The sequence below is a fragment of the Leptodactylus fuscus genome, chromosome 4 (genome assembly GCF_031893055.1).
Source record: "Leptodactylus fuscus isolate aLepFus1 chromosome 4, aLepFus1.hap2, whole genome shotgun sequence".
NCBI classification, from domain to species: domain Eukaryota; kingdom Metazoa; phylum Chordata; class Amphibia; order Anura; family Leptodactylidae; genus Leptodactylus; species Leptodactylus fuscus.
In genome coordinates, this window is record NC_134268.1 from 69,500,036 (window position 1) to 69,517,438 (window position 17,403).

The 17,403-nt window shown below is 45.1% G+C and overlaps 1 protein-coding gene across 3 annotated transcripts in view; it reads left to right on the forward strand.

Moving 5' to 3' along the window:
- The first annotated feature begins 11,376 nt into the window (after positions 1-11,376).
- ROCK1 (Rho associated coiled-coil containing protein kinase 1) overlaps positions 11,377-17,403 on the forward strand; it is an 80,568-nt gene continuing 74,541 nt past the window's right edge. For all 3 annotated transcript variants that reach the window (XR_012715448.1, XM_075270625.1, XM_075270626.1), the window contains exon 1: positions 11,377-11,941. Coding sequence is in view for 2 of the 3 variants with exons in the window: in XM_075270625.1 (XP_075126726.1) it covers positions 11,849-11,941 (93 nt within the window). In the remaining variant the exon portion in view is untranslated. The remainder of the gene's footprint in view (positions 11,942-17,403) is intronic.

A 17,403-nucleotide genomic window follows, 5' to 3' on the forward strand; every position in this document is an offset into this window, starting at 1 on the left:
GCAGAGCCAGCGCTGATTGGCCGAATTCCGTACTCTGGCCAATCAGCGCTGGCCAATGCATTCTATTAGCCCGATGAAGTAGAGCTGAATGTGTGTGCTTAGCACACACATTCAGCTCTACTTCATCGGGCTAATAGAATGCATTGGCCAATCAGCGCTGGCCAATGCATTCTATTAGCTTGATGAAGCAGAGTGTGCACAAGGGTTCAAGCGCACCCTCGGCTCTGATGTAGCAGAGCCGAGGGTGCACAAGGGTTCAAGTGCACCCTCGGCTCTCCTACATCAGAGCCGAGGGTGCGCTTGAACCCTTGTGGAGCCTCGGCTCTGCTACATCAGAGCCGAGGGTGCGCTTGAACCCTTGTGCACACTCTGCTTCATCAAGCTAATAGAATGCATTGGCCAGCACTGATTGGCCAGAGTACGCTGGCCGATAGAGCCCCAAAAAGTTATTTTTAATAACATTCCCCCCTAAATAAAGGTTATCCCTAGCTATCCCTGCCTGTACAGCTATCCCTGTCTCATAGTCACAAAGTTCACATTCTCATATGACCCGGATTTGAAATCCACTATTCGTCTAAAATGGAGGTCACCTGATTTCGGCAGCCAATGACTTTTTCCAATTTTTTTCAATGCCCCCGGTGTCGTAGTTCCTGTCCCACCTCCCCTGTTATTGGTGCAAAAAAGGCGCCAGGGAAGGTGGGAGGGGAATTGAATTTTGGCGCACTTTACCACGTGGTGTTCGATTCGATTCGAACATGGCGAACACCCTGATATCCGATCGAACATGTGTTCGATAGAACACTGTTCGCTCATCTCTAGTCTTAATCTGATTGCATATCAAGAAGAATAACAGCAGGGGTGTAACTACCATTGAGGCAGCGGAGGCAGCTGCCACAGGGCCCGGGCCATTAGGGGGCCCGGTGACAGCCGCTACCGCTGCGGTTTTTTTTTTTTTAAACAGGCCGTTATGGCCCCTATTCACTTGCCGATCCTGGCTGGGACGGGATCGGCAAGTGACACCGCGGGCCCCACAAATGCTATCATTATACTTGGGGGTCTTTGCAGACCCCCGAGTATAATGATCGGCGGATCGGGAGACATAAGGGAACGTAACAAACAGTGTTACATCACCTCTCCACGATCCTGCCAAGCCTCCTTTCGTGGCTCCTGGTCTAGCGTAGGAGCCGGAGACAGGTAAGAAACAGTAATTTTTTATGTTTTTATTCCCCCGGGTCTCCGATTATTATACTCTGGGGTCTGAAAAGACCCCAGAGTATAATAATTGTTTATGGGTGTCCACTATGGGGTATAATGCTGTGTGCAGGGGACACTATGGGGGATAATACTGTGTGCAGGGGACACTGTTGGGGATGATACTGTGTGCAGGGGCCACGATGGGGGATAATACTGTGTGCAGGGGCCAGTAAGGGACATAATACTGTGTGCAGGGGCCAGTAAGGGACATAATACTGTGTGCAGGGGCCAGTAAGGGACATAATACTGTGTGCAGGGGCCAGTAAGGAACATAATACTGTGTGCAGGGGCCACTAAGGGACATAATACTGTGTGCACGGGCCACTATGGGACATAATACTGTGTGCAGGGCTTACTAAGGGACATAATAGACTGCGGAGGAGGTGGTCGGTCGAGGTCTTCGACCTCGTTGTCGGTTGGGGGGGCCCCATGTTAAAAGTTCGCCATGGGGCGCCGCCATTCCTAGTCACGCCACTGAATAACAGCACTTACTGCTGAGGAATGATGGGAGCTACAGAAAATATTCCAACTGTTCGGGAATCAGAGGAGCAGCAATGATGCAAAGAGTTGGACCTGGATTAGAATAAGCCTAGAGAAGGGCTCTTGTCACCCCAATAATCAGCTGAATGAAAAGACCATAGTACTCCAGTGACGCCACACCCTCTTTATTGCTACCCAGGCACAGTGCTATGCATTGGGGTCTTGCAATAATATGAAGCAATGTAAATACATGACACTATCAGAGCCATTTTAATACATTGAAGGGCCCAGTGCAAAGGTTTTATCAATGCCCCCCTCCCACCACCACCTTATTTTTATTTATTTATTTTTTATAAAGTATCTTTAATAATACTAATGAATACAGGGGGTGGACAAAAAAAATGGAAACACTTGACTTTTTGGCATCATAATGTTTGAACATGTTCAAATCAATAAAAATTTGACATTTTAATGTTTGGGTTTTTTTAAACTTTAAAAAAAAACAACCTAATTTAATGAAATTGGTTATAACCTTCTAGAAATGGTAGACATCTCAGACTTTCAAAGAGGCCAAATTGTTGGTGTTCGAATGGTAGGCGCTAGTGTAACAGAAAGTGCCCGAATGTTTGGCGTTTCAAGAGGTAATGTCTCAAAAGTAATGACTGCTTTTGAAAGAGAAGGGAAAACGTCCTCAACCAAGCACAGGTCTGGTCAAAAGTCAAAGTTGTCTGAGAGAGACAATCAGACTCTAAAGTGAATTGTTAGAGCGGATCGCAAGACCACAGCTCCTAAAATCACTGCAGAGCTCAATAGACACGTACAGAACCCATTTTCCACAAAAACTGTTCGAAGAGAGCTGCACAAATCTGGTTTCCACGCAGTGGTGTAACTAGGAATGGCGAGGCCCCGTGGCGAACTTTTGACATGGGGGCCTCGTGGCGAACTTTTGACATGGCCCCCCCTCAACTGACACCGAAGACCTCGACCGACCCCCTCCTCCGCACTCTATTATGTCCCTTAGTAAGCCCTGCACACAGTATTATCCCCCATAGTGGCCCCTGCACACAGTATTATGTATCAAGTAAATAGGGCCCGTAACGGTCTATTAAAAAAACCCCGCAGCGGTAGCGGCTGTCACTGGGCCCCCTAATGGCCCAGGCCCTGTGGCAGCTGCCTCCGCTGCCTCTATGGTAGTTACGCCCCTGATTCCACGGAAGAGCTGCAATTAGAAAACCTCTGCTCTCAAAGACAAATGTTTCAAAGCGTTTAGAGTGGTGTAGAAACCACCAGAAATGGTCCCTTGAGCAGTGGCAAAATGTGACTTTTCTGTGACGAATCATCATTTACCCTTTTTCCGTCCTCTGGCCACATTTATGTTTGGAGACAGCCAAAAGAATCATTTCATTCAGACTGCCTGCTTCAACCCATCAAACATGGCGGGGGTTCAGTGATGATCTGGGGTGCTATTTCTTGGAAATCCGCCGGGCCAATGATTTTCCCGTCATGGAAGAATTAACAGCCATCACTATTTAGGACTTTTGGCCGACCAAATTCATCCTATGGTTCAAGAACTGTTTCCAGAGGGGGATGCCATCTTTCAAGATGATAATGCACCAATCCATAGAGCAAAAATTGTTAAAGAATGGCCTGAGGAACATTCTAATGAAGTTCAGCATCTCATCTGGCCACTACAATCACCAAACCTCAACATTATTGAGCATTTATGGTCAATTTTAGAGATTCAAGTAAGAAGTTGATTTCCACCACCATCGTCTCTAAAAGAACTCGAGGGTGCTTTAATTGAAGAATGGGCTAAAATTCCTTTGGAAACAATTCACAATTTGTATGAATCAATACCTCGGAGAATTGAGGCTGTATTTGGTAAACGTGGACCAACACCATATTAAAAGATATTTTGACGATTTTTCAAGGTGTTTCTATTTTTTTTTGTCCACCCCTGTAGGTAAATAAGTAAAAACTTCAATTTCTGCAAACTCATGCCTACCACTACATTACAATACATCATGCAAAAAGGCACAAAATATGTCACTAGATTATGAAACTAGATAAAAGTAATAATCTTTAGGCCAGAAATACACCCTGTGTATTTGCAGTGAATTACCACTGCAAAATCACTGGTAGGTAAACCTCTGCAGTAATGGGGATCTTTTTGGCTGGTTTTATACCATAGGCAGGTCTTTTGCAGGATGTCTGTAGCCATCCCAGTGGACCTGTCATGGGTTGCCTTAGATTTTTCTTCCAAAATGCATCAATGACCCTTTGCCCTGGAAGCACTAAATATAAATAAATAAATATATATATATATATATATATATATATATATATATATTCATAGATGAGTGCAAAGTACTGTACCTGCGACTCTAGGGATTGCCAACACATCACCTAATATGGCAAGAACCATTTGCAAGTGAATCTTTCTATTGTCTGTGTCAGTTACCTTGGTTGCATTTCACAAAACTTCTGCAAAACATTTGTTAAAAATCTCTGATTCACAAAATCCAGATAGAGAATTGAGATCCTGCTGTACTAAAAACTTGCAAATAGTAATGGCCAAAAAATAAGACTGGTCAAAAAAAATCTGACCGACAGTTTAGTTGTGGTGTGGGAAAATTCCAATTTGTATTAGTTTTAGTAAGCAGACCCCCATGTTCCCTCTTTCTAATAAGGTTTCACATTGGGGTGATTCCAGTAAGTTTTAGGCACGGTCGTTCTATAGTCTTATGTTTTCACGTCAGTTATGGCTTCAGTATACTGACACAACCTTTCTAAACCGCATGAACTGAATCTCAGGAAATGTGTCTTCTGCAATCTTAACCACAACATGCAGTCATCTGTTCTTAGCCACAGTCATTCACTTCATATACAGAACTATAGTGCAAATCATAGATTATCTCTGTGTGACCAGAGTTTACAGAAAAAAAAAAAACAAACCCATAAAGTGCACTATTCATACTGGTAAGTGCGTATGTAATGTCTGCAGAATTATCAGCAGAACTATATACAGTGGTTGTTAAGATGTGGGGCAAGGTTGGGGAAAAAGGGGTAGATGGGGTAGGTGACCAACTAGGGAAACATCAGGAGGGTGAATATATAGATTTAGAAATAAAAACATACTCCATCTTCAAAGGTCTTATTACAATCTAAACAGTCTCAGAGTAAGGTTTAAGGTTCCTTGTCCACACTAAGAGAAACCATTGTGAGGACCTACCCTATATCTATACTGCAGTGACGTAACTACCACCCGGGACATTAGGGGCCCCGAGACAGCCGCTACTGCTGCTATCATTATACTCGGGGGGGGGGGGGGGGGGGGGGTGTTTTCGGACCCCCAAGTATAATGATTGGCGGACCGGGAGAGGTAGGAAACATAAAAAACACTGTTACTTACCTCTCCACAATCCTGCCAGGACTTCTTCCTGACGTCACATGAACCCGGCCTGCGTCCCGGGTCATGTGACGTCTGACGTCGTTGAACAAGGACGGCAGTGGAGGCCGATAGCGTAGGAGCCGGGGGACAGGTAAGTAACAGTAGTTTTTTATGTTTTTATTCCCCTGGGTCTCCGATTATTATACTCTGGGGTCTGAAAAGACCCCAGAGTATAATAATTGTTTATGGGTGTCCACAGTGGGGGATAATACTGTGTGCAAGGGCGACTATGGGGGATAATACTGTGTGCAGGGGCTACTATTGGGGATAATACTGTGTGCAGGGGCCACTATGGGGGATAATGCTGTGTGCAGGGGCCACTAAGGGACATACTACTGTGTGGAGGGGCCACTAAGGGACATAATACTAAGTGCAGGAGCCACTATGGGGGATAATACTGTGTGCAGGGGCCACTATGGGGGATAATACTGTGTGCAGGGGCTACTATTGGGGATAATACTGTTTGCAGGGGCCACTATGGGGGATAATGCTGTGTGCAGGGGCCACTAAGGGACATACTACTGTGTGGAGGGGCCACTATGGGACATAATACTGTGTGCAGGGGCCACTATGGGGGATAATACTGTGTGCAGGGGCCACTATGGGGGATAATACTGTGTGCAGGGGCCACTATGGGGGATAATACTGTGTGTAGGGGCCACTATGGGGGATAATACTGCGTGAAGGAGCCACTATGGGGCATAATAGAACGTGCAGGAATGCGTAGGAGGGGGTCGGTCGAGGTCGTTGGTGTTGGGGGCGGGGGCATGTCAAAAGTGCGCCACGGGGCCCCGCCATACCTAGTTACGCCACTGCTATACTGAATATATGCACGTCCAGCTTGATTTAATGATATTCTTTGTTGCAGAATGTATTAAGAGGATCCAATAAGTACTACTGTGTCAAAGCCAGAAACTAAATGAGGGTCCTCTGGTGTATCAGGCCAACCCTGTGGACACTTTGGTCTGCCGCAGCAAAGGCTCCACTGTGGTACACTACTTCACTGTAGAACACAATATGGTGGAAAAAAACAAACAAACACTTTGATGTGTCTTTCCATAGAAACTCAACATAGACCATACAAAAAAAAACAAAACAAAAAAAAAACGATTCTGGTTGATGGTCAGTGGGGGCCAGGGTGCAATCTGGAGTAGAAACTCCAAAAATACCAATGCCTAGGCCTTACGTGACATAAACTCCAAAACAAGACGCAGTGTTTTATAGTGGATGGGATTTTAGCAATTCCTATCCTCACTATAAATGGGGTCCGTATGCTTTCACTGCACAGCGCTTGCCAATGTGTTCGGTATTCCATTTGGGAGGGGGTCCCCATGCGGACTCCCCGAAGGAAAACCAAATGCAGATGTGAACCAGGCCATAGGCTTCTGTTTTCCAAATACAAAAGAGAGTATGTCGCTACCGGATACCTCTGGTGCCATCATAACGTGCAAGGGCGCAAACATACCCTATCACTGCTTCCTCTAATCTCATCTGTAAATTGGAGAGCTGGCAGGACCCACATAAGACAGTCAGGGGGACCAACCTCGGCCAACTCATCTCTTATGTGTATGGGTGTGGTAATCCAATAACTATACATCTTACTAGGTCAACAAGAAGTGGGCGAGATTTTCTTCTAGTCATATGGGCACTGTTACTATGCAATAACTTAGGTTAAATCCAGTGAATAGCTTTTTATGAGGATAACCAGATAAAAACCCTCTGGTTTCAGATATCATGGTTTTGGGGTAAAATGCCTGGAATTTCCATATGGGAGGATGCAGGTAAACCACATATACGTTATTAGAATTGTTCTTTCCAAGTCACCTCCTACCCAGACAGACAGTGCATAGTTTTCTGAATAGTTCAGATGGCCAGGGATTTTCTGCCATGTATTCTGGTTTTGGCCAGCTGCTTTTTCTTCTGGACAGAATTCCATGATCTCATACAGATGCTAACGGAATATATATTCCACTAAGTCTGTTCATTTATGTCCTTGGAAGAGTAATTCATGACCACTAAAATCCAGATGAGAATCTGTATATTATACAGCACATTGCAGAAAACAAGGCGCTGCAAAGTAATAGCTGGAAATAACATCATCACCCCTGGTAATATTATATAGGCGCAGGATGCGTAATAAATCTTTCAAAATTCACCACAATAAAAAGCAAAGTAACAAGTCTCATGTAAGAGCCTTCATTTTTTACATACTGTCTAAAACTTAAAGGGGGCAGAATTAGAAGAAAATGGGCTGATGACTAATGAAAAATGCCCCAATATCCTTAAGAGGTTTGTACAACCTAAAAATACATATTTTATACTGATGACTTATCCACATGAAACATCTTAGGACAGAATTGCTAAACTTATAGATGTGTCAACATTTGATAAATTTGGTGCAACTTACGCCACTGCAGACTCCAGCAAAACTGACTTAGCCTTAGGAAAACCTCTATTTATGATGACCACAAGGTGGCAATAGAGACCCACTCACTCCTCAATCATTATACAATCTAATCTACTGTACTATCAAATACAGACCTATGATTCATATACACATATATGCTTTTTGCTTTTCTTTTAATCCTCCCTCCTAAGCTCCTGGGTCTAAATGCGAAATGTGTAATGGAGCCCCTACCTATCTTGTGCCTTTTTAAATAGTATATTTTCAGTAGCAGAGGAACCTTTGGGGACCCCTCAAGGTCCAGGGACTGTTTTTTTCCGCTGTGGACATTCTGCTCAGGGGGGCCCTGCTGCTGGAACTGTCTGGCCCAGAAGTGCTGAGGGTGACATGGTCGATCACTGGCCTCAACCGTCACATGGGTACAAGGAACCTTTCAGGACTTTCAGTCTGGCCAGTCCTGGTACTGGTATCTGATCAGACGACTAGCGGTAGGTGAATATTACTTTTTACAACATGGGCTACATTCTACAACGTGGGGCTTTAGCCTAATATGGGTCACAGTACTGAAATTCAAGTGTATATCATGGGTGGTGCATAGAAAAAAGGCAAACTTTGGTATCCCACCATTCATATGTTTGAAGAGGTTGCAACAAGCACTGAAGTCTCCTACTAATCATTGCACCATACGCTATACTGCTACTATTCTGTATACAGTGCCTGAAAAAGGCAAACTACCACCACAAAAAGTAATAAAATATATATTCTTTATTAAATCAATTATAAAAGTTTATAGTAGACAACAAAACATATATGGAAAGTTGGGGGAAATAATACATCCAAAACAACACAAGGGATAGAGGTATTACGCTGAAATAAGTCCCATAAAAACCCCTCAATATGTATATAGGGAAAAACCCATCTACAAATATAGAGTTGCTTAAATGCCTTGAAAAAAGTACCAAGACTAGTAAGTGAAGTTCAGTGTGCAGAGATGACTATATACATATAAAGAAGACAAGGCCTATTGTATCAACTTGACAGGTTACTACCATTAATACTGTATATCAGAGATACATGAGGACATAAGGACCTTATAAATGTAAAGGCATTACCTTCATATCCTAATTGTGCAGCTAACGCGCCCCATACTGCTACTATGCTTGGATTGCAGCTCAGCCCCATTCACTTGCATGAGATAGTGCTGCAAACAGACCTAATGTTAAAAAATCTCCTGGTGATTATAAGCATATATTGTAGGGAAGGTAGCAGCAATGGTGCTGACAAAACCAGAGACAGGGACACAATGTCTGATGCAAACATAAATAAACCTTCAGTTTAGGTATAGGATAAGCAAAATAAAATACAGCCTTAACATCAGGTGGAAAAAAAAAAGTCAAACAAAAGCCTGCTCGTCTGAGCATTAACTAAACAGTAAAAAACTAACTATGTGTGGCTTACTACCAACTACATGAACAAAGTAGCACAGTATGGTCTCACCAGACTCTCAGTATTTCAGGACAGACCCAGGCACTTCCTCTCGCTCACAGGATCTGCACTGAAGTACAGGCTTTGCAGCTTTTTGTGGCCCAGTAACAAGCCCAGAACCCACACGTGGGGCTGAAGCTTACACAAGACCCGCACTGGATCACACATAAGTTATAAATCTGGGGGAGATATACCAGGACTCCAGCAATATGTCTCTCACCTTCTCACAATATATATCTATATATATATATATATATATATATATATATATATATATATATATATATGAAGAGAGAGAGAGAAACTGACTAATGAATATTTCTAAAGGAGTTCTGTCACCTAGGCAGTGCCCAAACATGTTTACATCATTGCCTTAGGTATTAGGTAACCAAGTCAAAGATTCTTACTGATCTCTACCGGATTGGTCAACCACATGTATACTATGAGCCAACTGTTAAAAATAGTTTTTAGGTTAAGACCCCACATAACCAGGTTTTTCCTGCAGTGATTTTTGCAGAAAGTCCACAGACCTTTTCGTCTGCAGATTTTCTGCTTCTATTATACCTTGTGAAACAGCCAGCATTTCTGCAGGTATAATGACGTGCTGAGATTTACAAAAACGCAACAAATTTTGAAATTGCAGCATTTCTTCTGTGGATCTTTTTCAGCAATGTGTGGATAGGATTAGCCAAAATCCCATCCACTTTGCAGGTGGATTTTCCATCACTACGCTATGCAGGGCCCCGGGCTCAGGAAAAAAAAACAAACTTGTAGACTGGAAAATATATGGTATAGGCCCTGGCATCATAGATTGTGCCAACGCCCTGACAAGTAGTGCCCTGCAGAGAACACAAGTAGGCTTTTTGGAAGCTTGTAAAAGGCCTGATGACACTTGACCTTACCTTGCCATGTAAGCTAATGCATTTATCTGTGTTCACTATTGTGACGTGCCATTTTCTGGCTAATATAATCAATATAAGGATAATCTGAGAGGAATTGGTGGCTGCTCTATAATCTGTATATTACTCCATAGAGATGTGTTATAATATGGGGGTCAGGAGGCTGAGAACCTCACTGGGGGATTTCCTCACACACAGCTCCAATTTAAAGCTCTGATTTATGCCACAGCAAAAGCATAAATTTGCTTATGTCGCCTACAAGCTCCCACGTTACAAAGAAAGGCTTTCACATGCAGTTTTTAAAGCTAGAACCAGTAATGGGTTCAGACGCAGTACCTTCTCTGTGGCAGGGGCATAGTTATAGGAGGTGCAGTCAGTACTGGGCTCTGGACCCTGAGGGGGCCCAAAGGTCCTTCTGCCACTTAACATAAAGGTAACAAAGTAGCTAGGGGCTCCATTACAGATTTTGTACTAGTGCTTCAAGTTAGGGGGCATTCATACTTGCACTGCTGCCCGCCCACCGTGATTCCGCCGAAATTGCAGAAAAACAGCTTGGGATGTCTCGCATATGGTCGGTTTAAAAACCCATTAATTTCAATAAGTTTTTAAAGCAATCCACAAGTCTCTGTATGCGTCCTCTCCACCGTGAAACTGCTTTTTTTTTCTTTTTTTTTTGCATGGACACAAAGTCCTGCATGTCCGACGTTGTGTTTGTGCAAAAAAAGAGGCGTTTCACGGTATAATGTTCCATAGCGGTCCCTCCACACCGTATAATGTTCCATAGCGGCCCCTCCACACCGTATAATGTTCCATAGCGGCCCCTCCACACCGTATAATGTTCCATAGCGGCCCCTCCACACTGTATAATGTTCCGGAGCGGCTGCTGTCTGAGAGACCCCCCCAAGTATAATAATAGCTGCTTCAGGCCGGACGTAACGTAACTGCCAAGTGAACCTTGTGAGATGAATCTTGTGGGGTTCACCCAACACATACTCTTGCTGTGGGCCCGGCTTACTGATCCCCACTCCTGGCCACGACCACCTTTGCTTCCACTTCAGCCCTCCTTCAGAAATGGAAGCGAAGGTGGCCATGGCCAGGAGTAGCAGCCGCAGTCAGGTGTGAACGTTGTCTTATTATCAACACCTGGCTTTGGCTTTAAAAAACTGCATGCAAAAACCTGAAGGTGTAAGTGCAGTGTGAATAGAAGGCTAGGCTAGCCTGTGTTCCCTCCTTGCTTTGATGCCTGTGTGAAGGTGAGAGTTGTTAGTAAGCACTGCTGCTAGGTAGCAGTACAGCGCCCACCTCCTGCCTCTGGGTGAGCTGCAGCCTCCCTCCCCCGCAGCCCTCCCCGGCGCCTGCGCGGCCTCTGTCTCTCTCTCCCACCTCCCCGCCCGTCTGTGTATTTGAACAGGAAGGCGGACATATTTGTGTAGCGCTTGTGAGTCAGGAGGAGCTTGCGGCATCATCATCAATCCGGGAGCCGCAACAGGGAGACCAGCCCTGACTGTCGTGTGTGCCCGCGGGCGGAGGAAGGAAGGACAGCGCTAAGTAAAGGGATGAGAGTGCGGGCCGGATAGTGACGCCGGGCGGGGGACACACACTGAGCCGGCTGCCTCCTAGTAGTGTCTGTCAGCAGGGCCCCGCTGGGCTGTGCCACCTCCGGCCCGGGCCTGTGTGTATGTGTCCGACGGAGGCCCGTGGGGAGGATGCCGGGGTCCGATACGCTACAGAGCCCGGCACTGAGGTGGGGGTGAGGGAGCACGGAGCTGTGAGACACGCAGGCAGCTTCCTCCTCTGTCCTCCGGCACTGTGAGGCCTCTCCGGGGAGCCAGCATTGCATCTACTAGGACACGGTGACATCTCCCGCCTGCAGCCATGTCTACCGGGGAGAGCTTCGAGTCCCGCTTCGCCAAGATCGACGTCCTGTTACGTGACCCCAAATCGGAGGTGAACACGGACTGTCTGCTGGTGAGTGTCCCTGGAGCCAGTGACAGCGGTGACAAGGTGCCAGCCTGACAGGCTGCCACTGATAATGCCTGCTGACGGCAGCTGCCACTTGACATGGCCTCTGTGGGGATGGGGCTCCTCTATTAACCCTGTGTGCTTCATGCATTGCCATATCTTCTGCACAGCCCTATAGCCACAGGCTGGGCCGTGGTGGCTGCTGACTGGCGCCCTTACTGGCCTATCGCTTCTGTGGACTTGCGCTGTTTTTGGACGTTTCGTGGTTGCTGCCCACTAACAGTCTGTGTGTTTCCCAGCTATACTTTAGGCAGATGGGACCCAATGACTTTGGTTGTGAGACACGAAGATGGTATTGTGGCGTCACTAGTAACTAATGTGAACGTGGCCACGGTGTGACATACCACACAGCGTGACGGTGATGTGCCATGGCAAAAATATTTGAGCCCGCTGACTTTTTAGGTTGCATGTTACTTTGCCAGTGTAAGCCATGTGCAACCATGACTGACTGGTGACATGTCTGTTGGACTGATGGGGATAGACTACAATGTCTAGGTTTACGTGGTAACTTTGGTTACATGATGGGAGTCGCAGCCAAAGATCGCCAGATCACCCTGCAACTAATGTTAGCAAACGGGATCACACTGCAACCCCTAGTGGGTCACAATGAGGACTTATAGTCACAAAAATGTCAAGCAATGGTTGACATGAAGTCACGGGACCCCTGGATTGGTAATGTAGCCCCATTTAAAGATCTGGAATCTATAGTTATGCAATAAGCGACATAGAAGTGAATGGAGCCACAAATGTAAATAATATCGGGTACCCCTCTTGTCTTTGCTGGGGTTCCACTGCTTAGACACTTGTCCCCTATTCACTGGATGTGGTTTTAATGGAATAACCTCTCTAAAGTGGGCCTCCAGTGACATGCTTCACCTGTATGTGAGTTCTGAAGGGGACCTGCACCTCCTTCTAAAATAACATTAAAGGGGTTGTCTGGGGAGATGAACTTGACTTCCTTCCTTAGGGTCTTATTGCTGGACCTCTGGGTTGAGCATTAAGATACTGCTGTAGAAAATCAATTAAGTTGAACTCCATTGACAACCCCTTTAAGGCTTTGGCTTTGTGGTGACTTGTCCGTGTTGCGTATTGCATATCTATAGATTCCAGATCTTTAAATGGGGCTACATTACCAATCCAGGGGTCCTGTGACTTCATGTCAACCATTGCTTGACATTTTTGTGACCTATAAGTCCTCATTGTGACCCACTAGGGGTTGCAGTGTGATCCCGTTTGCTAACATTAGTTGCAGGGTGATCTGGCGATCTTTGGCTGCGACTCCCATCCCGTGTAAACCTAGGCTTACTGCTAGTGTATAGAAACCCTACTGTTATGAAAAGTTATATCTGCTTCTAAGACAGCTCTGAGAACCTTACAGCTTTCTTTTTCCAAGCTACAGAATGAAAAGTTCTTTGGGTTACACTCTCTCTTCTTTATAGTCCTGCATTATTAAGCAGGCTTGCTGTTCAGGGCTCCTGGAAAGCTGGGTGATGAATAGGGAAGCCTTAATGGTTGGCAATCTGAGTATCAAACTTAAAAACAGAGTGTGACAGAGGAAAGTATTTTCTAGCTGATGTGTATGTGTGGACTGACTGTTTTGCATTGTTTATGCTACAGGGCAGATGCCAAGTCTCTTTTAACCGGATTTCCCCTTTAAGTCACCTGATGATGAAATCTTTGGTGTATAGAGAAGGAGGGAAGTGAGTGAGTGTGCGGCAGATAATTACTATTTCTAGGTAGAATTGTCTGGGCAGGTTCTGCACTGACAGAATTGATGGTTGCCCAGTTATAGAAATCCTGACACGTAGCCAGAAAGTATGCTGTACCTGCAGCCCCAGATCTGTGATGGAGCGGGGTGTGAAATATGCCACCACTTCTGTATCCCCCTACTTGTCAGCATGAATGCTATAAAATATCACCTGTCGTCCCCCCCCACCCGACTCTTGTGTGACCAGATCTGTTTTAAGATCAGACTAACATATATATATTTTTTTTTTTCACCACAACCTCAGCATCCGTGTGCTTTTGGAATACCTATTATTGAGGATATGTCAACCAACCATGCCCTTTTTTTCTTTAATATCCAGTCGTAGAAACTTATAATTGAGTGACCATTCAAGTCTTCTTTGTCCCTTTAAATCCACTGGTCATAGCCATTTCATTGGATGAGGTAGCTGAGGGATGCTGGGCAGGAAGAGCTGTGCCTCTTACCTTGTGGTGTCTTACACTTGTGTGACTGGGAGGAGATGCCACCCCAAGCTCAGCTGCGGTACTAGAAGGCGTGCACAGGAAATGTCGTTTCTTTGAAGTCACTCTTGCATGTACTTACAGTTTGTGTTCTGTGCTATTTTCTATGCGCAAGACTCTCATCTCACTGAGCATTCTCGATTTTGTTTGTTTTGTTTGTTTTTTTTTTTCCCCCCAATGTGAAAGATAAATTTCTGGCAATGTTAGACTTCCATTTTTAGCCTTAGCACAACAGACTATACTATAACCTAAAGAAGCTGCATAAGTAAATAATGGCACATACAGTGCAGGGTGCAGGTATTTAAGGTGAATCCGTATAGTTGGTGGGTGTCATAGGCATTCTTTTTAAAGAATGATCCAAAAGTTATCTTGATACATACCTTTAAACGTGCAGGGCAGGTGACTACAGAAGTACCTCTCCCCTCCCTGTCTGAGCACCCACTGTACACTCTGATCTAGTTTGGTGATACTGTCCGACTCTACTGCAGGCCCTGTGAGTAAGGTGTGGGTGGCAATTCAGGAGGAGAGCCCTGTCTGTTAGTTGCACTCCTCCATTCAGGGATTCTCTGTGGTAATTGTATCCCATGGGTGGGAGAAGTATCTTGGTAAGTCATGAGGAACCCCTATACAATTCACAGGGCTTTTTCTGCATTTGTATATGTTATAACTGACTGCAGGTGAGACTGCTGACTCCCAAGTTCTAGGGAGCTATAGGGTTCCCAGCGATTGGCACAGATCCAATCTTAAAATTTATAGCATATCAAAGTGAAGTCTATAATTTGTTTGCAGAAAAAAAATCCTTCTACCGTGATGCCGAAATACTCTGCAAGATTATGAAGTGTTTTTCTGTGCAGACTCTTGCAGCAAAAATACCTGCTTTCAATCTGGTGAACGTTAGGCTCCCCCACAGGTTCCTCTGCAAGCCCCCCCCCCCCCCCCCCCCGAACCTTCTACCCTTATGGCAAATTTGAGTTTATGGCCGCTAACCCCCTACAAATATTGCCATTGATAGTACTGTGCAGCTTTCCATGGCTGGAGGTTCTTGTGACTGCTTAAAGGGGATGCCTGGGATGAAAATGTTGAGCAAAGGGGGGGGGGGGGGAAATAGGTTTCTAGGTCTCCAACACAGGAAATGCCTGAAAATTCTGGCCCTGCAGGTGACCTGTGCCACCCCTGACTGTGCCCTGCTTGTTGGATAGACCAGCAGCCTCTAGCACAAACTTTCTAACTACTGATGCTATCTGCAAAGGCAAATGCCCAACAATTCATGGTGCAAAAATATCTCCTGTTATAAAGTGCACTGAAACTAAAAATAACATAACAGAAAATAGCTTGGAACTGTAGATAGAGACTTGGCCCCCATCAGTACACCCTTCTGATAATAGTAGCCGCCCCCACAGTCATAGACGTTGGGGTTCATTATATGTCAAGGCATTAAAAGCCAGAGCCAGGAATGGCTTGAAGAAGGAGCAGCATATCTCATTTTTACTCTCTCCCATTATGATCCTCGTCTGCTTCTGGTTTTCAGAACCTTAACATGTAAAGGCCATCTTGCTGAAAATCTTCAGATGTTCACTTCCATAGCTAGGGGGCTATCGGCACAAATGATATTGCAGAATCGGTAGGAGGGGGTTGCAGTGTTATCTACTAGTTCATGATATAAACTATACAGTATGTTGCCTATATTTCCTCACCTGCCTCCCTACCTGGGTACAGCACTCCCAGCATCATGGTTATAGATGATGGTTCTACAGTACTAAGAATAGTACAGATAGGCTAAGGCCCCACATTGCAGAAACGCAGCTTTTTTGTTGCAGATTTAGTTTTTTTTGAGCCAAAGTCAAGAATGGCTAGAAGTGGAACAGGAAATATATAGGAAGTTCTTATACTTCTACCTTTTGTTCAATCTACTCCTGGGCTTTGGCTCAAAAAACCACAACAAAATGCAACAAAAAAGCTGCTTTTCTGCAACATGGGGCTTCAACTTAAAGCTGTGGGCAAGTAGGGATTTCAGCGTTGATCAGTCTGGGTCTCGGCTCAGGGCTTGGTCTAGGAAACATAGTATCATACATTAGCACTTCAAAAATTAAATATAACCAAACATTATTTCGTGATCTTCATATAAAAAAAACTTGCGCACACACAGATAATCGTAGTAGAACATCAGAAATGTACTTGATGTCAGCGTCCAAACGTTGCAATCGCACAGACCTTCATCCGCATGACACTTGATATGATGGAGTAAGCAGGGACAAAAATGCTGTCAATGGTGCTAAGTTGTTGACAGCCATCTTGTAGGAGTGTGAATACCATCACAGAGTTGGATTGCTTTCACAAAATCCTGATGGAATTCTTAAAGCGGTTTTCCCACAAAAGCAAGTTATCCGCCATCAATCTGTTCTGAATATAGCGGTGGTGGGGCAGTTCTTGCACCGCCACATTCATGCCAGTGGGGATGCTCAGCTATCTCTGTGCTCTCATTGAAATGACTGGAGCAGTGTGCGTGCTGCCCAACCAGTGCTCCATTCAGACTAATGTCCCTGGCTCTTATCAGTGTTGGTCTACTAATCTGTAAGCTAAGGCTGCATTCACACCTACACTCTGTTTTTGTGTAGGAATTCTGTCTCCCAGTCCACTTGAAAATAGTCCTAAGTAGGACTTCTCTCTTTGCATTTTTTGGACCCCACCATAGTCTGTGGGATCCATGGATTACCACGGGTAAGGGCTCGTTCACATCTGTGCCTGGTCTCCGTTTATACAGGTTTCCGTTTCCTGCCTGAAACTGGGCAGGAGAAGAAAACCTGCAGTCATTTGAATGGGTTTGAAAAGTGTCCAGTCATGAGCGCCGGTGAGCGTTTTGTGCTCTCCGCGGCGGAACAGTTTTTTTTTTTTTTTTTTTTTAAACCGGACACAAAGTCGCACATGCAGGACTCTGTGTCCGGTTTAAAAAAAAGTTTCGCCGCTGAGAGCATAAAACGCTCACCGGCGCTCATGGCCGGACCTGGTCTGACAGGTTTCTGTCTTCTGCTGGCAGAAGACAGAAACCTGAGTACGGACACAGAATGCTGGTGTGAACCCAGCGTAACCGCAACAAGCGGGTTGTTTTTTCTTGTTTTTTTTTTTTTCTGGTTCCCGAGCCGACGTGAAAAATGGAAACCCCA